At 40.8% G+C, this 17698-nt stretch overlaps 10 protein-coding genes across 10 annotated transcripts; 4 read left to right on the top strand and 6 right to left on the bottom strand.

Moving 5' to 3' along the window:
• Positions 1 to 22: 22 nt before the first annotated feature.
• Positions 23 to 1422, bottom strand: V1514DRAFT_327893 (Sds3-like protein). Its single transcript, XM_066927065.1, has one exon. The coding sequence runs from the start codon at positions 949 to 951 to the stop codon at positions 97 to 99; it is 855 nt and encodes a 284-aa protein (XP_066784584.1). The 5' UTR covers positions 952 to 1422; the 3' UTR covers positions 23 to 96.
• Positions 1282 to 2340, top strand: V1514DRAFT_14680 (uncharacterized protein). The gene is made up of 2 exons (XM_066924490.1): positions 1282 to 1682; positions 1742 to 2340. The coding sequence occupies exons 1-2, from the start codon at positions 1612 to 1614 to the stop codon at positions 2247 to 2249; spliced, it is 579 nt and encodes a 192-aa protein (XP_066784583.1). The 5' UTR covers positions 1282 to 1611; the 3' UTR covers positions 2250 to 2340.
• On the top strand, positions 2302 to 6787 carry V1514DRAFT_278187 (P-loop containing nucleoside triphosphate hydrolase protein; the record flags this gene model as incomplete). Its single annotated transcript, XM_066924979.1, has 3 exons — positions 2302 to 2732; positions 2814 to 6127; positions 6201 to 6787. Coding segments are annotated over 3 exons (4332 nt in total), but the record flags the coding sequence as incomplete, so codon positions are not given.
• A 124-nt stretch (positions 6788 to 6911) lies between these two features.
• On the bottom strand, positions 6912 to 8404 carry V1514DRAFT_327888 (uncharacterized protein). Its single transcript, XM_066927064.1, has one exon. It carries the CDS (start codon positions 8238 to 8240, stop codon positions 6987 to 6989), a length of 1254 nt encoding a protein of 417 aa, XP_066784581.1. The 5' UTR covers positions 8241 to 8404; the 3' UTR covers positions 6912 to 6986.
• Positions 8405 to 9228: 824 nt separating this feature from the next.
• Positions 9229 to 9582, bottom strand: V1514DRAFT_327887 (uncharacterized protein). Its single transcript, XM_066927063.1, has one exon. The coding sequence runs from the start codon at positions 9536 to 9538 to the stop codon at positions 9329 to 9331; it is 210 nt and encodes a 69-aa protein (XP_066784580.1). The 5' UTR covers positions 9539 to 9582; the 3' UTR covers positions 9229 to 9328.
• On the bottom strand, positions 9276 to 10917 carry V1514DRAFT_327886 (uncharacterized protein). Its single transcript, XM_066927062.1, has one exon. It carries the CDS (start codon positions 10836 to 10838, stop codon positions 9603 to 9605), a length of 1236 nt encoding a protein of 411 aa, XP_066784579.1. The 5' UTR covers positions 10839 to 10917; the 3' UTR covers positions 9276 to 9602.
• Positions 10918 to 11046: 129 nt separating this feature from the next.
• V1514DRAFT_327885 (uncharacterized protein) lies at positions 11047 to 14328 on the top strand. Its single transcript, XM_066927061.1, has 3 exons — positions 11047 to 11377; positions 11440 to 11543; positions 11629 to 14328. Exons 1-3 carry the CDS (start codon positions 11146 to 11148, stop codon positions 13885 to 13887), a joined length of 2595 nt encoding a protein of 864 aa, XP_066784578.1. The 5' UTR covers positions 11047 to 11145; the 3' UTR covers positions 13888 to 14328.
• Positions 14329 to 14356: 28 nt separating this feature from the next.
• Positions 14357 to 14845, bottom strand: V1514DRAFT_269511 (glycine cleavage system H-protein; the record flags this gene model as incomplete). Its single annotated transcript, XM_066924816.1, has 3 exons — positions 14357 to 14439; positions 14500 to 14724; positions 14797 to 14845. Coding segments are annotated over 3 exons (357 nt in total), but the record flags the coding sequence as incomplete, so codon positions are not given.
• A 712-nt stretch (positions 14846 to 15557) lies between these two features.
• Positions 15558 to 16948, top strand: V1514DRAFT_304468 (porphobilinogen deaminase, dipyromethane cofactor binding domain-containing protein). The gene is made up of 4 exons (XM_066925634.1): positions 15558 to 15931; positions 16008 to 16064; positions 16131 to 16287; positions 16359 to 16948. The coding sequence occupies exons 1-4, from the start codon at positions 15673 to 15675 to the stop codon at positions 16855 to 16857; spliced, it is 972 nt and encodes a 323-aa protein (XP_066784576.1). The 5' UTR covers positions 15558 to 15672; the 3' UTR covers positions 16858 to 16948.
• Positions 16872 to 17584, bottom strand: V1514DRAFT_327877 (uncharacterized protein). Its single transcript, XM_066927060.1, has one exon. It carries the CDS (start codon positions 17517 to 17519, stop codon positions 17217 to 17219), a length of 303 nt encoding a protein of 100 aa, XP_066784575.1. The 5' UTR covers positions 17520 to 17584; the 3' UTR covers positions 16872 to 17216.
• Between the last annotated feature and the right edge of the window lie 114 nt (positions 17585 to 17698).

Below are 17698 nucleotides of genomic sequence, written 5' to 3'. Positions count from 1 at the left end.
GCCCCTGCACAACTTCATGACACGCTGTCACAATTATACCGAGTCTACATACGCAAATATGACCATAGCATGTGTATTTTCACTACCAGCAAAAAATTATTTCCGTGGTTTCCGTTTCTTGCGCATCACCGCCAAATCTTCATTGGCCTCGTCTGCTTTCAAACCCTGCAGGCCTCCAAACGGCTTCTCACGATGCCTGCCGGTGCCGCTCGTGGTGCTGCTGGCAGCCTTCTCAGCGAGATCACGATGGTAACCAAACGGTAGCGCTTCCCTGTCGCTCCAAAACGCTGCCAATTCCTCTTTATCACCTCCTTTTCCACGTTTGCGCTTCTTTCCCGCCCCTTCCATGATAGCTGATGCGACCGCCATGTCACCGCGCCGGCGAAGATTCTTACGCCGCTCGCCCACTGATCCCATCATGCCGCCACTGCCCCCTGGCGAACCTGGCGTCTGATAACCTGCTACACTAAGTAGTAGTGAATGGTCGTTCGCAATGTCCAGTAACTCCTTGTCCTCTCGTAGCTTGCGCTTCTGTGATTCCAGTCTGCTCAGCAGCCTTTCCCGCAAATTCGTCGCCATTGCAGTATATTCTTCTTCAGCAGCCTGCACGTCCCGCTCGTAGTCATGCTCTGCACGTTCAAACAAATATTGCTCGTATAAATATAAACTCGTCAGTTGTATGTCTCGTATCTCTTCCAGATCTGTGACTCGTTCCAAGTATTCCAAATCCGAAGCCGAGTGCAGGTTTCTCATTTTAACTTCCAGTGCTTCCAAACTGTCCTTGTAAATTATTTCCTTTTGTGTGGTAAATGTGTTTGTTAATTGTGCATATCTATCTGAGAGATTTAACCTCCTCCTGTCTCGCTTGGTGGCCACGACTCCGAGGCTTGTTGTCCCCAAACTCGGCCCAAGAGTCGGGGAAGGTGTTGAGGTGGGAGAAGGTGGGTCCATCGTCTATTTGCAACCGTCTCAACCAAAAACAACAGTGAAATATCAACTCCAGTAAGCACCCTATAAAATAACTCCGCACCCGACTATATATTATTCCTTTTAAGGTTGTTGGCGAGTAAATGGCGAATAAACATGCATGGCAAGAAAAAAAAACAGAACTGTAGGTTTGACTTTCCATATGGTTGCTGATTTGTCCCCTAAACCTCATCAGCGTGCAAGGGGCTCGTGAGCTTGTAATAAGATTCAAAGGGCCTTGTACTAAAAAGGTCAGAAAAGTTAAAAAAAATGCTTCGTTCCTCGACCAATTACTACGTCGTTCAAATAACATTTGTATATGTTATAGTTTGTACTTGAAGCAATTGATCATTTATTTGTATCGTATATTAATGACTCATGTTCAGCACATCCATTTCTATTTTTTTTCTCTAGTAGATTTCGAAGCCATTTCGCGAAGCGGTGAGTAATACAGCTATTATCACTAACCTGTGTCAGTACTAGCGCTGCACTGCACGAAGCACCAAAATATGCAATCCAAAAACTCAAATTTTAATTTGGGACCCGTTGCTTATATCTTATAAATATAAAGGAACAATTTGCCGTCTTCATTTTTCAATAGTTCGTTGCGTTTGTGTGTTCCATTCAGTGCAGCTCTGCCATATAATGGGCGTATTCAATGCTCGCTCGGAGCAAATATGGGACGGTGTAGATTTTACAACCCGTTTTTCTGAAATGTATGACTTCGCAGGCTCGTTTATAGTTGATTTAATAAAGTTGCTTATTGGTTATTTAGATACCTGCAAATCTTGGTGCCAATTGCTATTATTATTGTCTCTGGTTCACTTCTAGTTACCTCGCTTCGATCAATCTTGAGAAGATTTTTGCGTCGTTCTCGTTCTCGACAACTTTCCCTCAATTCCGGTGGCTTGATATATCCGAATGCCAATCAATCAATTGCCGACGATGGCGAAGAAAATCCTATTTATAGACTCAATACGACCGACGCATCTGCTGAATATTCCGAAGTCTCAGAATCCTTAGTTAGCAGACTTGATATTGACAATCCGCTTGCGCCGTCGCAACCGACTGTCAGCGCTGACATAAATAATGATGTTGAAATAGCTTTTTTAAGACCAAAAGGTGTGAGGACTAGGGCTGCTATTGAACAAGTAATTTTACTTGGTTTATTCGTTTTAAACATTGTCATTTTTGTGCTCCTTGTTTTCTACCACCCTCGAGAAGAAGGCAGTCATCTTAGCATCGCCGCACTCGCACATAGCGCTCTATGGGTAAGTGGCTGACATTTCTGATATTTTTTTTTGGTAGTTTTTACTTTGCTGACATTGCTAGGCATATGTTTTGGCTGTTGCATCTTTTAAAAATTCCAGAACTGTAGCTGACCCGCCTCGCGATTTGTGGGTTCACATTGCGGCAATCTACTTTGTCGAATGGTCACTATCCCTGGTACATCTCAGAAGTGCTTATGTATCTCCTCATAAGGATTTTGATAAGGTTTTATCAATTGTCAATTTTTTTTTCATCAGTGGCTTATGGGGCATCGCTCTTGCTTCGCCAATCGGCAGAGTGCCGGCGTATGTTGAAGTTAGAAAAGGCACCAAGCCGAATCCAGAGCCGTATTGTTCTTTATTTGATACACTTACGCTGGGTTGGTTGGACAGTTTGGTGGTCATAGGTTATAAACGATTAGTCACGTCGGATGATATTTGGGATCTCAATTTTCGTTTTAATGCTATCAAGATTTTCAAGGAATTTGAATTGCTTCCGTAAGAAACTAATTTTATTGTTACCTTGTCGCTAGATTTTTTTTTTTTTAAAAGTGGGCTTTTATTAACAGATATTTATAGCAAACGTAGTTCGTTTACTTTTCGCATTGCTCGCTATTTCGCTTTCGAATTCACCGTCAGCAGTATTTGGACAATTCTTTACGCCATCTCAATTTTTGCACCAACTATCCTAGTAAACAAAATTTTGGTGTATTTGGAAAATCCAGAAGACCAGCCGAGACACATGGCATGGTTATATGTTTTCTTACTTACGACTACCGTTTTGGCTAGCGCTGTGTTTAATTTGCTGTCACTTTGGGGATTTCGACGAATTTGTACTCGTCTTCGAGAAGTCATCTGGACGCAGCTATATAATAATGCCCTTTCTCGAAGATATGCTACACTTGTTCCTAAAGAGGAAGAAGGAGAAGAGGGAAATGCTAAAAAGGAAAAAAAGGACGACGAGTCTGAGAATGGAACGCTCACGAATGGAGCAATTCTTAATTTAATGGCTATGGACACATTTGTTATTGCAGATTCGTTTACAAAAGTTCAAGAGTTGGTGAAATTTGTGGTCATGATTGTAGTGGCTTTTATTCTGTTGTACAAAACATTGGGCGTGAGTGCATTTGCAGGTGTGGCAACGATGGTCGCCTTATTTCCTGTCAACTATTATATCGGTGCAGCGTTTGGTGCTATTCAGAGCAAGCTCATGGCTGTTTCCGACAAATTGGTTGAACGTTGCAATGAGGCTCTTCAGAGTATTAAAATTGTGAAATATTTTGTTTGGGAGGAAAGGTACGAGTTTATTATTAACCAACTTCGCGGTGACATGATCAAGCTTCTTTTGAGACGAGCTATAGTATGGTCGGTTGGAGCAACGTATTGGTTTGGATTTTCAACAGTTATTACTCTGGTCACGTTTGGCGTTTATACTTTGGTTGCTAAAAATGACCTAACTGCATCGGTTGCGTTTACGTCGCTCGTGCTTTTTGGCTTGATGCGTACTCCAATGGATGGACTGGCTGATGTGTTGTCACAGACGTTTGAAGCCAAGGTGTCGCTGAGTCGTGTGGCAAAGTTTATGGAAGAGGAAACTACTTCCAAGTATGATCAAATCTCAAATCCTGAAGAAGGTGCGCCAACTATTGGATTTCAAAATGCATCTTTCTCTTGGGATGATGGTAAAACTGAAAACACGTTCAAATTGCAAAATTTGGACGTCAATTTTGAAGTTGGCAAGTTTACAATTATTGCTGGACCGACCGGATCTGGTAAGACATCGCTTCTTATGGCACTGTTGGGAGAAATGACTTTGTTAAATGGTAAAGTGTTTTTGCCAATCATTCGTGATGGGTCTCCCCCAGTTGTCGATCCAGTTTCAGGGTTTTCTGATTCCGTGGCCTATTGTGCACAGCAAGCTTGGCTATTGAATGATTCTATTCGTAACAATATTTTGTTTGGCGCTTCCTACGATGAGCGAAGATATCAGCTTTGTGTTCATGCTTGTGCTTTGGTTCGTGATTTGGATATTCTAGAATATGGTGATCAGACCTTGATTGGTGAGAAAGGTATTGCACTATCAGGTGGTCAAAAGCAACGTATTTCACTGTGTCGCGCACTTTACTCTTCTGCAAAACATTTGATTCTTGATGATTGTCTTTCCGCTGTTGATTCACATTCTGCGTTATGGATTTATGAGAAATGTATTATGGGACCACTGATGCAGAACCGAACTTGCATTTTGGTTACGCATAATGTTGCGCTTACCTTGGTAGGTGCGGATCATGTTGTCGTGATTGAAAATGGCAAGGTCAGAATTCAGGGCACTCCCGAATTAGTTTTCGAATCCGGCGTGCTTGGTGACGACTCCAGTCTTTCGGCAGCAATGTCGAAGAGTAATTCGAGAAATCAGTCAAGGGTCTCATCATCGGTTAACTTGCCAAAAGCAGCCGACAAAGCATTGGCCGCACTTAAATCTACTCAACAAGGCGATGGTGTGAACAATGACGACGATGAAGATGACGAGATAGTGGCTGATACGGAGGAAGAACTTGAAATCTTGATTAAATCCAAGCCGGCTCCTAATCAGGAAGAAGAAAAAACAAATGGCCGGGTTCAAGTGAAAGTGTACAAGGATTATCTGTTGAGTATGGGAGGATTGAAATATTGGATACTGGTGTTCGTTTTGTTCACGTTTCAGCAACTCGTGCAACTTACACTCACTTCGTGGATTCGCATCTGGTCCAATGAGTGGTCTCAAACTGAGGAAGAATTTGAGGTCAAGGACGTACGTCACAAGTCAAGTTACTATTTGAAAATTTATGGTCTTCTTACGTTGTTGTACCTTCTTTGTGCGTGCTCGAGGCCATTACTGATTTCTTTTGGGTCTTTAAAGGCCTCGAAGCTATTGTTTAACCGGCTTCTTGTAAACGTATTAAGAGCGACACCAAGGTTTTTTGATATTACACCGGTGGGCCGAATTATTAATAGGTTCTCTAAAGATATTCAGTCGATTGATGAAACCATTGCCATTAGTGTTTCGGCAACAATTTATTCTAGCTTATCAGTAATTGCGGTTTTAATAATCATTTCATCAGTGCTGCCACAGTTTCTTTTTGCAGCAATTTTTGTCGCAGTCTTGTCTTTTTTTGTGGTTAATCTTTTCGTATCGCCCACGCTTGAGATTACCAGGATAAACTCCATGAACCGCAGTCCAATCTTTCAAAATTTCAATGAGACTTTAAGCGGAGTCAGCACGATCAGGGCGTACGGAGTACAATCTCGATTTTTTAACCGAAATATTTTTCACGTTGAAACCTTTACGCGAACAAGTTTTGCGTTTTGGGCATTGAACGTGTGGCTAGCATTCCGTGTTGATATTATTGGCGGTATAGTGTCGACCGTGGCAGCCGTGTTTGTGGTTGCTAAAACTGGCAAGATGGATGCTGCTTTGTCTGGCCTGTGCTTGACATATGCAATCACGTTTACCGAATTGATGTTATGGTTTGTTAACGCGTATTGCTCATTGGAAATGAACATGAACTCGGTCGAACGCGTACAGGAATATCTCAATCTGACACCGGAAGCGGAGCCAATCATTGCTGATTCTAGACCACCACCTGGATGGCCTAGTAAAGGTGCCATTGATGTGCAAGATCTTACGTTGCGGTACGCACCAAACTTGCCGACCGTGATCAGTGACGTGTCGTTTAAGGTCGAACCAAGATGGAAAATTGGCGTGGTTGGGCGAACAGGAGCCGGCAAGTCAACGATCGCGTCAGCATTGTTTCGGTTTTTGGAACCGGAAATTGGCAAGATTATAATTGATGGGATCGATATTAGTTCGATCGGACTGAAAGATTTGAGAGAGGGATTAACAATTATTCCACAAGGTAAGCAACGATTAAGACAAAAAAAAATTTTTTTCTTAATGCTGGTGTTAAATTTTTATTTTTTTTTAAATAGACCCGACTTTATTTATTGGCACTATTCGATCAAATCTCGACCCGTTCGATAACTACACTGACAGTGAAGTTTTCCTTGCTCTCAAGCGGGTTAAACTTATTGATGATATTCCTCCCGCTTCTGGTGTTTGGTCTTCACTCTCACTTACTGCGGAACAAATTCAGATTCGGGAAACAAATGTTTTTTACAAGCTTGATAGTCCAGTAACCGAAGGTGGTTCAAATTTATCCCAAGGTCAACGACAACTCATGTGCCTTGCCCGATCATTATTAAAATCACCCAAGATTATTGTTCTTGATGAAGCTACTGCATCGATCGATTATCAAACCGATGCGCAAATTCAACTCACAATCAGGCAAGAATTTTCTGATTCCACAATCTTAACCATCGCGCATAGATTAAGATCGATTATTGATTATGACATGATTTTGGTATTGGATCATGGCAAGGTTAAGGAATACAACAAGCCGTTTTTGTTATTGCAAGATAAGGATTCAATTTTTAAAGCAATGTGTGAAAGCAGTGGCGAACTTGACATTTTAATCGACCTTGCCGAAAAAGCTTACAATGATCAAGTGTTGTTGTAATTTTAAAAAAAAATTAGGACTTGGCGACACTTGAAAAAAAAGTTAGTCGTGGATTTTACATATTTTTGATTTTTGATTTTTTGGTTGCATAATCAATAGACTATTGTTTTTCTTAAAAATTTTTATCTATTTAAAATATATGATATTGACCAAATTCTAAATTTATTAACAACGCCTTTCAACCCCACCATCTTCTTGCCTATTTGTTCCCCCAAATCCCGCCTAAACCAAAAAACCAAGGATTTTTCTTTGCTTTTTCTAATTTTTTGTCTTCTTCTTTAGCTTTCACTTCTTCGAGTGTTTCTTCTTCCTCGGCTCTCATTCTGTCTAGTGCCAGCATTCGTTTAGCGAGTTCCTTATCGGAAATTTGTGGAAAAGCTGCTGCAACTTGACGAGGCGCTTTTATGTAAGTTTTGGTTGGCAGCGGGTTCATCCGTTTCGGATGAAGTTTTTCCAGCAATTCCCAATCCTTATTTGTCCATACATTCACAGGTATGTTATCTGCATTTTTTGTTTTCACTGAGCTGTTGCCATTTATTCGTTTCTGTTGATTATTCAACGCAACGTGTTTTGAAGTTTGCGTAACTGGCGCATCTTTTGATTTTTCAGAATTTGAACCTGCCGAAAAAAAATGTATATCTGCCGGGACCACATTTTTTATAGAATTTTTATTTTTGGTGATCATCAGGTTACATTTATCTGTTGTTTTAATTAGAGAATTTGATAACGAATCACTAGCTCGGAATTCTTTGTTGACATGAGACGACGAAACTAACCCCAACACAGATTGATCATTGGGATTGATTTGTAGTAATTTATTTTCTTGATTTGAAACGTCGGTAAACAAATTCAACGAATCAATATTTCCGGCCCTATTGTTTGAAAGTGGGGCTTCTTTAGAAATAAAATCAACAGCAGCATTAGCAGGCGAATTGACCTGTTTTAAGCCATTCTTCCTTACGGAAGACCGTCTTACGTTTGGCTTTTGCTTTTTCGGCCGTTTATTTTTTAATGATGGTGATTGAGTTGGCTGATTTGCGTTTCTAGCGTTCACTCGTTCCGGAACTGCGGGGGACGAGTAGATGAAATTCTGAATAAGACTTCCTTCCGGAACAACAATGTATGGTGGTATAGTATTATGCATAAAATTGTTTTTCTGTTCTGCACTGTAGCCGGTATTTGTTGTTGGTGGTGGTGGTGGCAGCGGCGGCGGAGTCGTTGTTGCTGTTGTGGCCGTGAAAGATTCGCTCAGCTTTGACTTTTTAGTCTTTCGATTATATGCTCCTGTTCGTGTTGTCACGTTTGCCAATTTAATTGGACTTATTATCTGTGTTCTATTTTCTAATAACCGCTTACCAGGTGTGCTACTGTACGGTGAGTTAGACCCGGGGAATGGTATGAATTCCAATGGGTCCGGCGACGACGATCGTCTTTCTCTTTTTCTTGGTGGCATTTTTTTTTTTTCAATTTTTTTGTTTTATTTATTTTTGAGTTGTTTGCTTGAAAAAACTGTATAGTTGTGAGCGATATTAAGTGAAAAGAAATATATAATAGAAAATGCAAAAGATGCGTTGGTTTGTTTTACTGTACACGTTTTTTGTTTACAATTTTTGTTTATGTTGGGTGCGGCATGGTTGTCGTTTCTGCTTACATAGTACTAATCCCTTGTCTAGTTTCTTGTCTCGGATTTGTGATTAAACGAGAATTTTAATTTCTTTTTTTGCGTTTTCCTGACGTGACAAACATGTATAGTATGAAGAGGTACTCAGTCAGAATTTTATCACGGGTAACAATAAAATGTCGACGGATTAGGCGAACACAGGTTGTAATGATTTCGGATTGGCACCGAATAAAAAAAAGCACCCACGGATTCGCATGACCTGATTTCGGTGCATGTGACCTATATTTTTTTTTTCTCGTTTCGGTTATCCGTTTTTGTTAGAATTGTCATCCCTTCAGCACGTGCGCAAGTCAGGGCTTTTGTCTTGGTGCAATCACTAAATGCTGTTAATGGAAAGGCTGAGTATTTGCCCCACATTGTTGCCAACAAAGACAACTTAAAAGATTGTATATAAATAATTATACAATATTTACTTATTTACTAATTTTTGCCGATCAAGCAAAAAAGATAAGCCCGATTCGATTCTTTTCCTTGAATTGCAAAAAATAAAAAACCAAAAAACAATTCCCTGTTGTCATCATGCCTGCCTGGCTTGTGCAATTCATGCTGTTTCTGATGTAACTGACCGTGATACACAACGTAGGTAAAAGGCAACTTCCATTTTTTTACGCACTTGTGGATCACAAAATCGCTGTTTTCGCCAACTTTCAGTAGTTAATTGTCTGCATAAAACGTTAATTCAGCCACCGCCACGAGCCTGTGTATTGATATAAATCAAGCACCGCCCCACCACGCGCGTCGAACGGCTATATCCGTGCTAATTGTTAATCATTGCTCATCCGAGCACGCATGGTCAAAGGATTATTATTCATTTGTTGAAGGACTTATATTCTTGCGATGAATGATGTACAACAAAGATATCACTGCATACAAACAAAAAAAAAATGAAAAAAAAAACGAAAGTGTAGAATATGAAAAATGAAAAATAAAAAAATCCGAGTCAGAACTCCAATACTCCTATATCCCAAATAGACTGTTGAAAAAAAAAAGCCATAGAAAATATATATGAATATAGATGAAACAAAATATAAGGGCGGTAAATCATAAATACCAGCCAAACTGAATATCATGACCAATAGTGAATGTGCGCATAGATGCAAAATCAAAAGAAAAAAACAGCACATGTTGGAAACATCACAGTTTGCGAACAACGTAGATTCCAGTCTTGGCTAGTCCTGTGATCAGCTCAGAACCCTTTGCCAAGCCGTCAACGACTTGACTGCCCCGTCGACCTGGGTGAACACCGCCGCTGCCAGGCATTTCAGCTACTCCATCATCTAACATAGCATCGGTAATCCACCGTTCCTCGTCTTCCAGCCAGGGTGCACCCCAGCTTTTGACTTTCAAGTTACGCTCGGTCGAAAACAGCAGTTCTCCGCCGCAATCTTGAATGATAGCTTGCTGCTCTTCATAGTTTGGTACATCATCCGGTGGTGATGACAGCCTTTGGCAGACTGTGGTAGAAAGTTTGTTGAGTGCCAGTAGCGTATGAAGTAGCGGATCAAGTACCTTGAGAAAAGTGTCGTAGAAAAATGCAAGTGAGGTGGGATAAGAAAATATTAGAACACCTCCGGTCTGAAGCTCGGTCATTCTGGCCCTAATAAACGATTTGAATTCTGGTAGTGAATGCGTAGGCAGAAATGATAACGAAAGTGAAAAATGAAGAGATCCTGGCGGCACGACCGGCCCTCGCCGGGACACCGCAAAAGATTCAAATAATGTCCGTGAGAAGTAGTCTGCATCGTTAGTTAACGATGCCAAAAGCGAAGACCGTGATGAGGAAGAAGCTGATAATGATGATGTAGCGGACACCGAATTTGCGCATAAGTGTTGATGAATATGTGAGAGTGGGATCGCATGAATCAAATTCACAAATGTTGGTCGTCCTGGCTCAAGCAGTGACCTGCGCTGCCTGATCTGATCTGCAAACAACAACGCGGCTGGTGACCTGTCAAACAGCAGTAGCCGTACAGACTCTTCCGCAATGTCTATTTCTGACAAGCAATCCACGGCAACCGCGGAGGCCTGCTCGATCACGTTATCGCACTCGCAGTCGCCAAACGACGACACACAACGATCACTTGCACTCTGCTGGCTTTGGTGGTCGACCGCAGAACCAAGAAACTCGTCTGGTGGTGTTAAAAGCATTGATTTGTTGTTGGGCCCGTTTATCCAGTAAGCAGCAGCCGCTTCAGCAGACTGCAAATCGGATTCTGACTCGGGAGAAAACATGGATAATGCAGTAAGTGGCGATGGTGGAGAAATGACGGTGCTAGCAACGTGCCCCAAAGACAGCGAAGGCAGCGTCGATACTGATCTGTGGTGTGAATGTGGCCTGAGATTGATGGAATATTGATCCGAGATCACCATCACGATCACTGGGGCCAGCTGTTTTGCTTCAGAAATATATGGGATGCTGCTCTCTTGCCCAGTGGGAAGAGGAACCAACTTATAAGCACATGGATACGGGGTAACGTATCAGCGGTGATCAGCACACATTTTGTGATCCAGGGTCAGGGCTTTGGCGGTGGAAAGAAAGATTGCTCCCAATTCGGTATTTACATCTCGAGCACGATATTGTCAGCTCATCATAGTGGTTTGAGCCATGAATCGTACAGAGTTTAGGCTGCTTTGTCCACTATTATCCAACGTATAGTATTCGTTTTGCTTCCAAGTTATGTCGTCTTCATATTTCGACATTGATGATCTTCCCGGTCCTTCCAACAAGCGTTCATCGTCTAGGGAGGTGTTCATTGCCGGCAACGACTCCGGGTACGGGCCTTCCATTGTTTCGCAGGAAGAGCACATCTCTCCCAGCCCGGGTTCTTCAGATCTTTTTTCGACCAACAGCAGATCACTTTCTCATATTCCTGATGCTACTCTGCAATCAAGCGGAGCCGAGCGACTTGGTAAGTCAAGTAAAGTGTGGTTGCCCATTGTTCGGATATCTAATTTTTATCTTTCATCGTAGGTTCGACCAAGAAATTGTTAGAGTTCCAAATTCAGCAGTTACATTATAATGAAAATCGAGCTGCCTTGGGACGGGCAATAACTACCGTCATGAATATGCTTAAGGTATCAATGATTCCCCATTTTGTTTGTTTTCTTTTGTGGCTTCCGCCACCGCCATGCCAATAGATCTAACATAACTTTTCTGAAGGAGCTGCAAACCATAAATCATGATTGGCCTGCTCAATATCCTCCATTTCGACGCATCGATGGCTCAGATTTTGCCGACCAGTTTGGTTCAAGACCTGCTCCGGTCCGCCGTGCTGCCACAGACCTGCCGGTGTCATTATCAACACCAGACCGTTCCAGTCCTGTTTTACCGTCATCTGAAGCTCCGCGGCTAGTAAGCACCGATATTTCTCACGATTTCAATGTTCTCAAGCTTGACCTGAAGCTTGGAGCAGTCAGTCCAGCCGAACTTGTGCAAAGTCTAGAAAAATCAGCTGTTGCGTCATTGCTTGATGGAAAAATTGCACAAGCATTAAAGCATTTGATTTCTTTACGTGAACGCATCGAAGACACGTCTTCAAAAGTCCTTGTCACTGGTGATCTTAATGCGGGGAAATCAACTTTTTGTAACGCCTTGTTGCGCCGCAATGTTCTACCGGAAGACCAACAACCTTGCACGAATGTTTTCTGTGAAGTGCTTGATGCACAAATAAACAATGGCGTAGAAGAAGTTCATGCTGTTCCTCATGGACAGACATACAATCGCAAGGATGAACGAACATACGACGTCTTCCCGTTATCAGATCTCGAGCGGTTGGCCCTCAGTTCTGACACGTACATAATTTTAAAAGTTTACGTTGATGACAATCGTCCGGCAGAGGAGAGCTTGCTAAAAAACGGTGTTGTTGACATTGCATTGATTGATGCGCCCGGATTAAACATGGATTCCATGCAAACTACTGCTGTCTTTGCACGCCAGGAAGAAATCGATGTCGTCGTTTTTGTCGTGTCTGCAGAAAATCACTTTACTCTTTCGGCCAAGGAGTTTATTTGGAATGCGGCTCATGAGAAGGCGTTTATATTTATTGTTGTTAATCGTTTTGACAATATCAGAGACAAGAAACGATGCGCAAGGCTTATTTTGGACCAAGTTTCGAAGCTTTCACCAAAGACATTTGAAGATTCTCAGGACCTGGTTCACTTTGTTAGCTCTAACAAAGTTCTTACCGGTCATCCTGATGACGACGATGGTGATGATGATAATGATGATAATGACGGCAATGGCGATGATAATGCAGGCGGTTCAGATCCTGATAATGACATTGTTGATTTTCAACGGCTAGAGCGCAATCTTCGAAATTTCGTTTTAGAAAAGCGTGCGTTGTCTAAACTTGCGCCTGCAAAGACCTATTTACTTAACGTTCTTGGTGATTTGCAAGCCTTGGCGAGCTATAATAAAGAGATTTCTCAAGTTGAACATGACAGGTTGTCAAGCGAGCTGTCGCATATCACTCCGTTGTACGAGAAAAATTTGCTCGAGAGCGTCAAGTTATCTGAGTACATTGATCAAAACGTCGATGGTTTGGTCAATGCAGTTTATGAACAAGTTCGTGCCAGAATTGACGTAGTGATTGAAGAAATTGGATTGAAGAAGTACGTTGATTACCCAGGTATTCTTTCCGTTTATTCGTATGCAGCCGATACGCGAAATGCCATGTTGCAATCCTTACAACAAAGTGTAATCGAATGTGAAGAACTAGCACGCAAGAAAACGACAACAGGATTCAATCTAATTCAATCTCTTGGGTTGCAACAGTTTAAGGGCACTGACTATTTTCAAGAAAAAGTTTTTAATAGCAGCTTGATGTTTACCCGCAAGCGTGACTTGTTGGCGCGTGGATCGTTGCGGACAAGTATTGAAATTACGGATTACGTGGATTTGGATCAGAAAGAAAAGCTCGGTGGCATGGGCATGTCACTCACGCTCGCCACTGTGGCAGGAACACAGATTTTTGGCGTGCCAGCTTATGTTCTAAACGGAGCGGTGCAAGCCACATCGATTATCGGGTTTAGGAATTTGAAGAAGTGGATCATTCCTGCCGTTGGTATTGCCGCTGTTGTCGGTATTGCCTATTTAGTCACCGAGATTCCCAACGTTGTGCCTCGCAAGCTGGCGAAAAAGCTAAAACGAGAACTAGATAACTTGGATTACGTACATGCCAATTCAGATCGCATTTCGTCTGAATGTCGCAAGGTTTTACGGTTCCCATCTGAGGATTTTCGGCGAGCGTTTCAACAATTACTCGATGAACAGGCAAAACAGAAAAACGAACGAGCCAAACAAATTGATCAGGTCGAACAGGCTACCCGATATTTTAACCGGTTATACAAAGAATCGACCGGACAGAGAGGGTTGATTGCCAAATTTGATTTAGAAGCCGCTATTGGAACAATCGAATAAAGAGCCGAGACGTTAAATAAAAAAAAAGAAAAAAAAAATTTAAGGCAGAAAAATTAAGCTGTTTGAATGATGGCCACTTTTTTAGTTTTATATATTTTGTAATATAGAAAGGGCAGGGTTTTATATACTGTAAGTCTTAATAATGGACAGTCATGGGAATACATTCTTATAGTATAGTGGGTTTTTTTTTCCTGTTTGTTATCATTTTGAATTATTGTCATTTATTGGTTTTTCTTTACCTTTCGACGAACTCTCTCACGAAAATAATGATGTATGAAGAAATATATATATATATACAATGTTCAATTTTTTAATGATCAATTTGCTTTCCACGCCACGATATTCTTGGAAAGTATTGCCATGGCGTTAATTGCATTTATGTCCCAGAGTGGTGAACTTTAGTCGTATAATTTAAACATGTTATTAAATACATTTGTTGCAATACATTTCAACTTTATGATGAGCCAGTTGCAAGGAAGTTTAAGTATGCGGTATTATCAAGAAGTTGATCAAGTTCCTCAGTATTATCAAACTTGATCTTTGCGATCCAACCTGTAATTCAACATGAGAAAAAATGACAAAAAGGGAGATCTTATAAGTGCAAAACTATACCTTTGTTGTATGGCTCAGCATTTATCAAGCCAGGTTTGCCCTCCAATTTGTCGTTAATCTCAATAACCTCACCGGTTAATGGAGAGTAAATGTCGGACGCAGACTTGACAGACTCGATCGCACCAATAGGTTCACCAGCGCCAATCTTGCTCCCCAATTGTGGCAGTTCAACATATACAACGTCTCCTAACGCATCTGCGGCATATTTCGAGATCCCAATTACAGCTAAAAAAAAAGAAAGTCGTAAGTTAAAAAATGCTGCGAATATCACAAGCTTTTCAATGTGGCGGTACTCACCAATCTGGCCATCTTCTACCGCAATCCATTCATGTTCTTCAGTGAATTTAAATTCTTTTCTATTGTAAGATTTTATTTTATTTTTTTATTTATAAATTTCATTTAATAACACTAAAGACTCACGCGTAGGAACGTCAAACCCATTAGACTCTTTACTGTCATATCCTCTCCTGAACTCAGATCTGACAAAGCACGGCTTAACAACAGGTCGGGTGAAGTGGCTTCGAGCGCAGGCATTGTTGACAGAATATGATTTCGCAAGGAACCGTGCGGGAACGGCAACCCTGGCTCGTGATATTTTGGTGACTGGGGATAGCCGGTTAAATTTTGAAGCTATTGAGGACATGTTTGCTTTTATAAAAAAAATTCACTTTATTTAACAAAAATTGTCTTTCTAAAATGAACTCAGTGTTTGTGTTGTCTGTTCTGTCAATGAGTCTGTTTAGTGTCAAGCGAAAAGTCAAAAAAGGCACCAACTTTTTTATTCACGTGATAGCTTTTATCCAGTATACAAGTTCGTTGGATTTCAAGGTACAGTTAAAATAATCTTGATTAATTCCGTCTTCGCTTTCGAGTGAAAATGAAGTTCAATTCAAGTCAGTGTTATTGAAAGAATTCGTAAATACTAGTCATAGTTATATAATTGCCAAACTATCGAAGTGTATCAATTTGCTTATATGTTTCTATGTATTAAATTTTAGTTGATAACTATCGTTAAACTTTGTTTGAAAAGTCCAATTGATAGCTAGTTAGTAGAATACTATCTTTATCTTATTCCTCCTTCATACGCCACGTTACCTGTGACTTTTGTAATCATATTTTGAAAAGCATTTTGTCTCATATTTTACAAATTGCCAATAACCACATTCTTCGGACATGTCAAAAGTTATCCGACTGGGTTCACGAACATCTCCGCTCGCGGTCGCGCAGACTGAGATTATCGCCGCCAAATTGAAAGCTCATTTTCCGGAGTACACTTATGAAATTGTTACCAAGGCAACCCTAGGTGACGAAGTTCAAAACAAGGCACTGTATGCTTTTGGTGGCAAGGCCTTGTGGACTTCTGAGTTGGAAGCGTTACTGGTGGATGATGCCGGCGTAAACAAAATTGATTTGATTGTTCATTCGTTAAAAGGTTAGTTCAGATTATACAATAGTTTGTCGTTATTTTTTTGTTATTTTTTTGCTAATTTTTTGTGGTAACATTTTAGATCTTCCCACGAATCTTCCAAACCAATTTGAACTTGGTGGAATCTTTGACAGGGAAGGTAAGAAGTTTTCATCAATGTTGCATGGGGCTAGCTCAATTGGTACTGACTTTTAATATGTTTAAGATCCTAGAGACGCTTTAGTCGTTCGTTCGGATTTACCATATAAAACTTTAGAGGAACTTCCAGAAGGCAGTGTTGTTGGCACGTCGTCTGTTCGACGAACAGCTCAGCTGAGACGGAGATATCCCAAACTCGAGTTTAAAGTTGTTAGAGGAAACATGTAAGTTACTTTGGAACTCCACGGCAATGGTTTTTTTTTTTTTGGTTTTTTTTTTTTGATTAATTTTATAGGAGCACTCGATTGTCAAAATTGGAAGACAAGGAACAAGGATACACTTGTATTATTGTGGCAATCATGGGTTTGAAGCGTATCGGACTTGATCACCATATCACGCAATTTTTATCTGCGCCAGATCTTTTGTACGCTGTAGGCCAAGGTGCATTGGGAGTGGAAATTCGGAAAGGGGACGAATTTATCAAGAGCCTTTTACAACCAGCGGTCGATAGGAAAGGAACGATCGAGTGCGTTGCTGAACGCAGTCTCATGAGAAAATTGGAAGGCGGTTGTTCAGTTCCTCTCGGCGTGCAATCGACGTTTACAGGAACCGAACTTAAAATCGAAGCCTGTGTTGTCAGTCCGGATGGATCGCAAATTGCATCGGCAGACTTGGTCGCCCCGGTGTCCACTATTGAACAGGCAGAGCAATTCGGCAAGGATATTGCTGCTTTGTTGCTTGAAAATGGAGCTGGACCTATTTTGGAACAGATCAACTATGATCGGATTAATTAAGTAGTAATTGTGTCTTTTTTTAAAAAAAAAAATAGGTAAAAATTTGTATTGAATCCAACTAATATTATACAAAATCAATTTAACCTTGGGATTAACATTTTTTTAAAACTAGTAAATCCAAATAATGCTCCATAGTAAGTATCCCTCTCTTATCCAAAAAAACAAAAATAAAAAACACGTCTGACCCAATCTGCAGAGATGTCTATCTGTGGTTGGGCCAAAACCTGAAGAAATTGCCTTTGAAGTTATTTAAAATGCTGATTTTCTAGCTAATTCTTTTATATCTTATTATATCTTATTACATCTTTTTTGGTTTTTTTTCCCTCTTTCTGCTTTATTGCGTGTGACATGTCGTTTGATTAAGCAACTTGAGCTTCCAGGCTGCGCCGTTTCTTCTCTTGGAACTTGGCAGCGCCGCCTCGAACACCATATCCAATAACAGTGAAACCGGTAGCAAATAATCCAATGCTGGCAAGATTTTGAGACAAGCCCCCAGAGAAAATAGTTCTGCCGGTCAATCCCAAGTGATATAATCTAACGAAAGCACCTAGATAAAAAAAAAAAAAAAAAGAAAAGAAATCACTGTTAGCACAATCTTTCAACAATTGGCCAATCCAGTATAGCACCGTACCCAAAACAGCATATCCTAAAAGTGGAGCCATTTTATTTATAAAAAGTAATATAGATAAAAAAACCAAAAGTGTTGATAATTGTGCGATATTGAAAGATTTTGGGATTTGAAATCTAAACTTCCATGATTGGTTGTCGATTGCATAGACAGCAGGCTTTAACCCCTTACTTACCCGGCGTTTTGTCAGTTTGATCAAATCTCAAAAGCATT

The sequence above is a fragment of the Lipomyces japonicus genome (genome assembly GCF_038497905.1).
Source record: "Lipomyces japonicus strain CBS 7319 unplaced genomic scaffold V1514scaffold_10, whole genome shotgun sequence".
Lineage (NCBI taxonomy): Eukaryota > Fungi > Ascomycota > Lipomycetes > Lipomycetales > Lipomycetaceae > Lipomyces > Lipomyces japonicus.
Note: the sequence above shows the minus strand (reverse complement) of the source record. Positions and strands in the feature narration are given on the sequence as shown.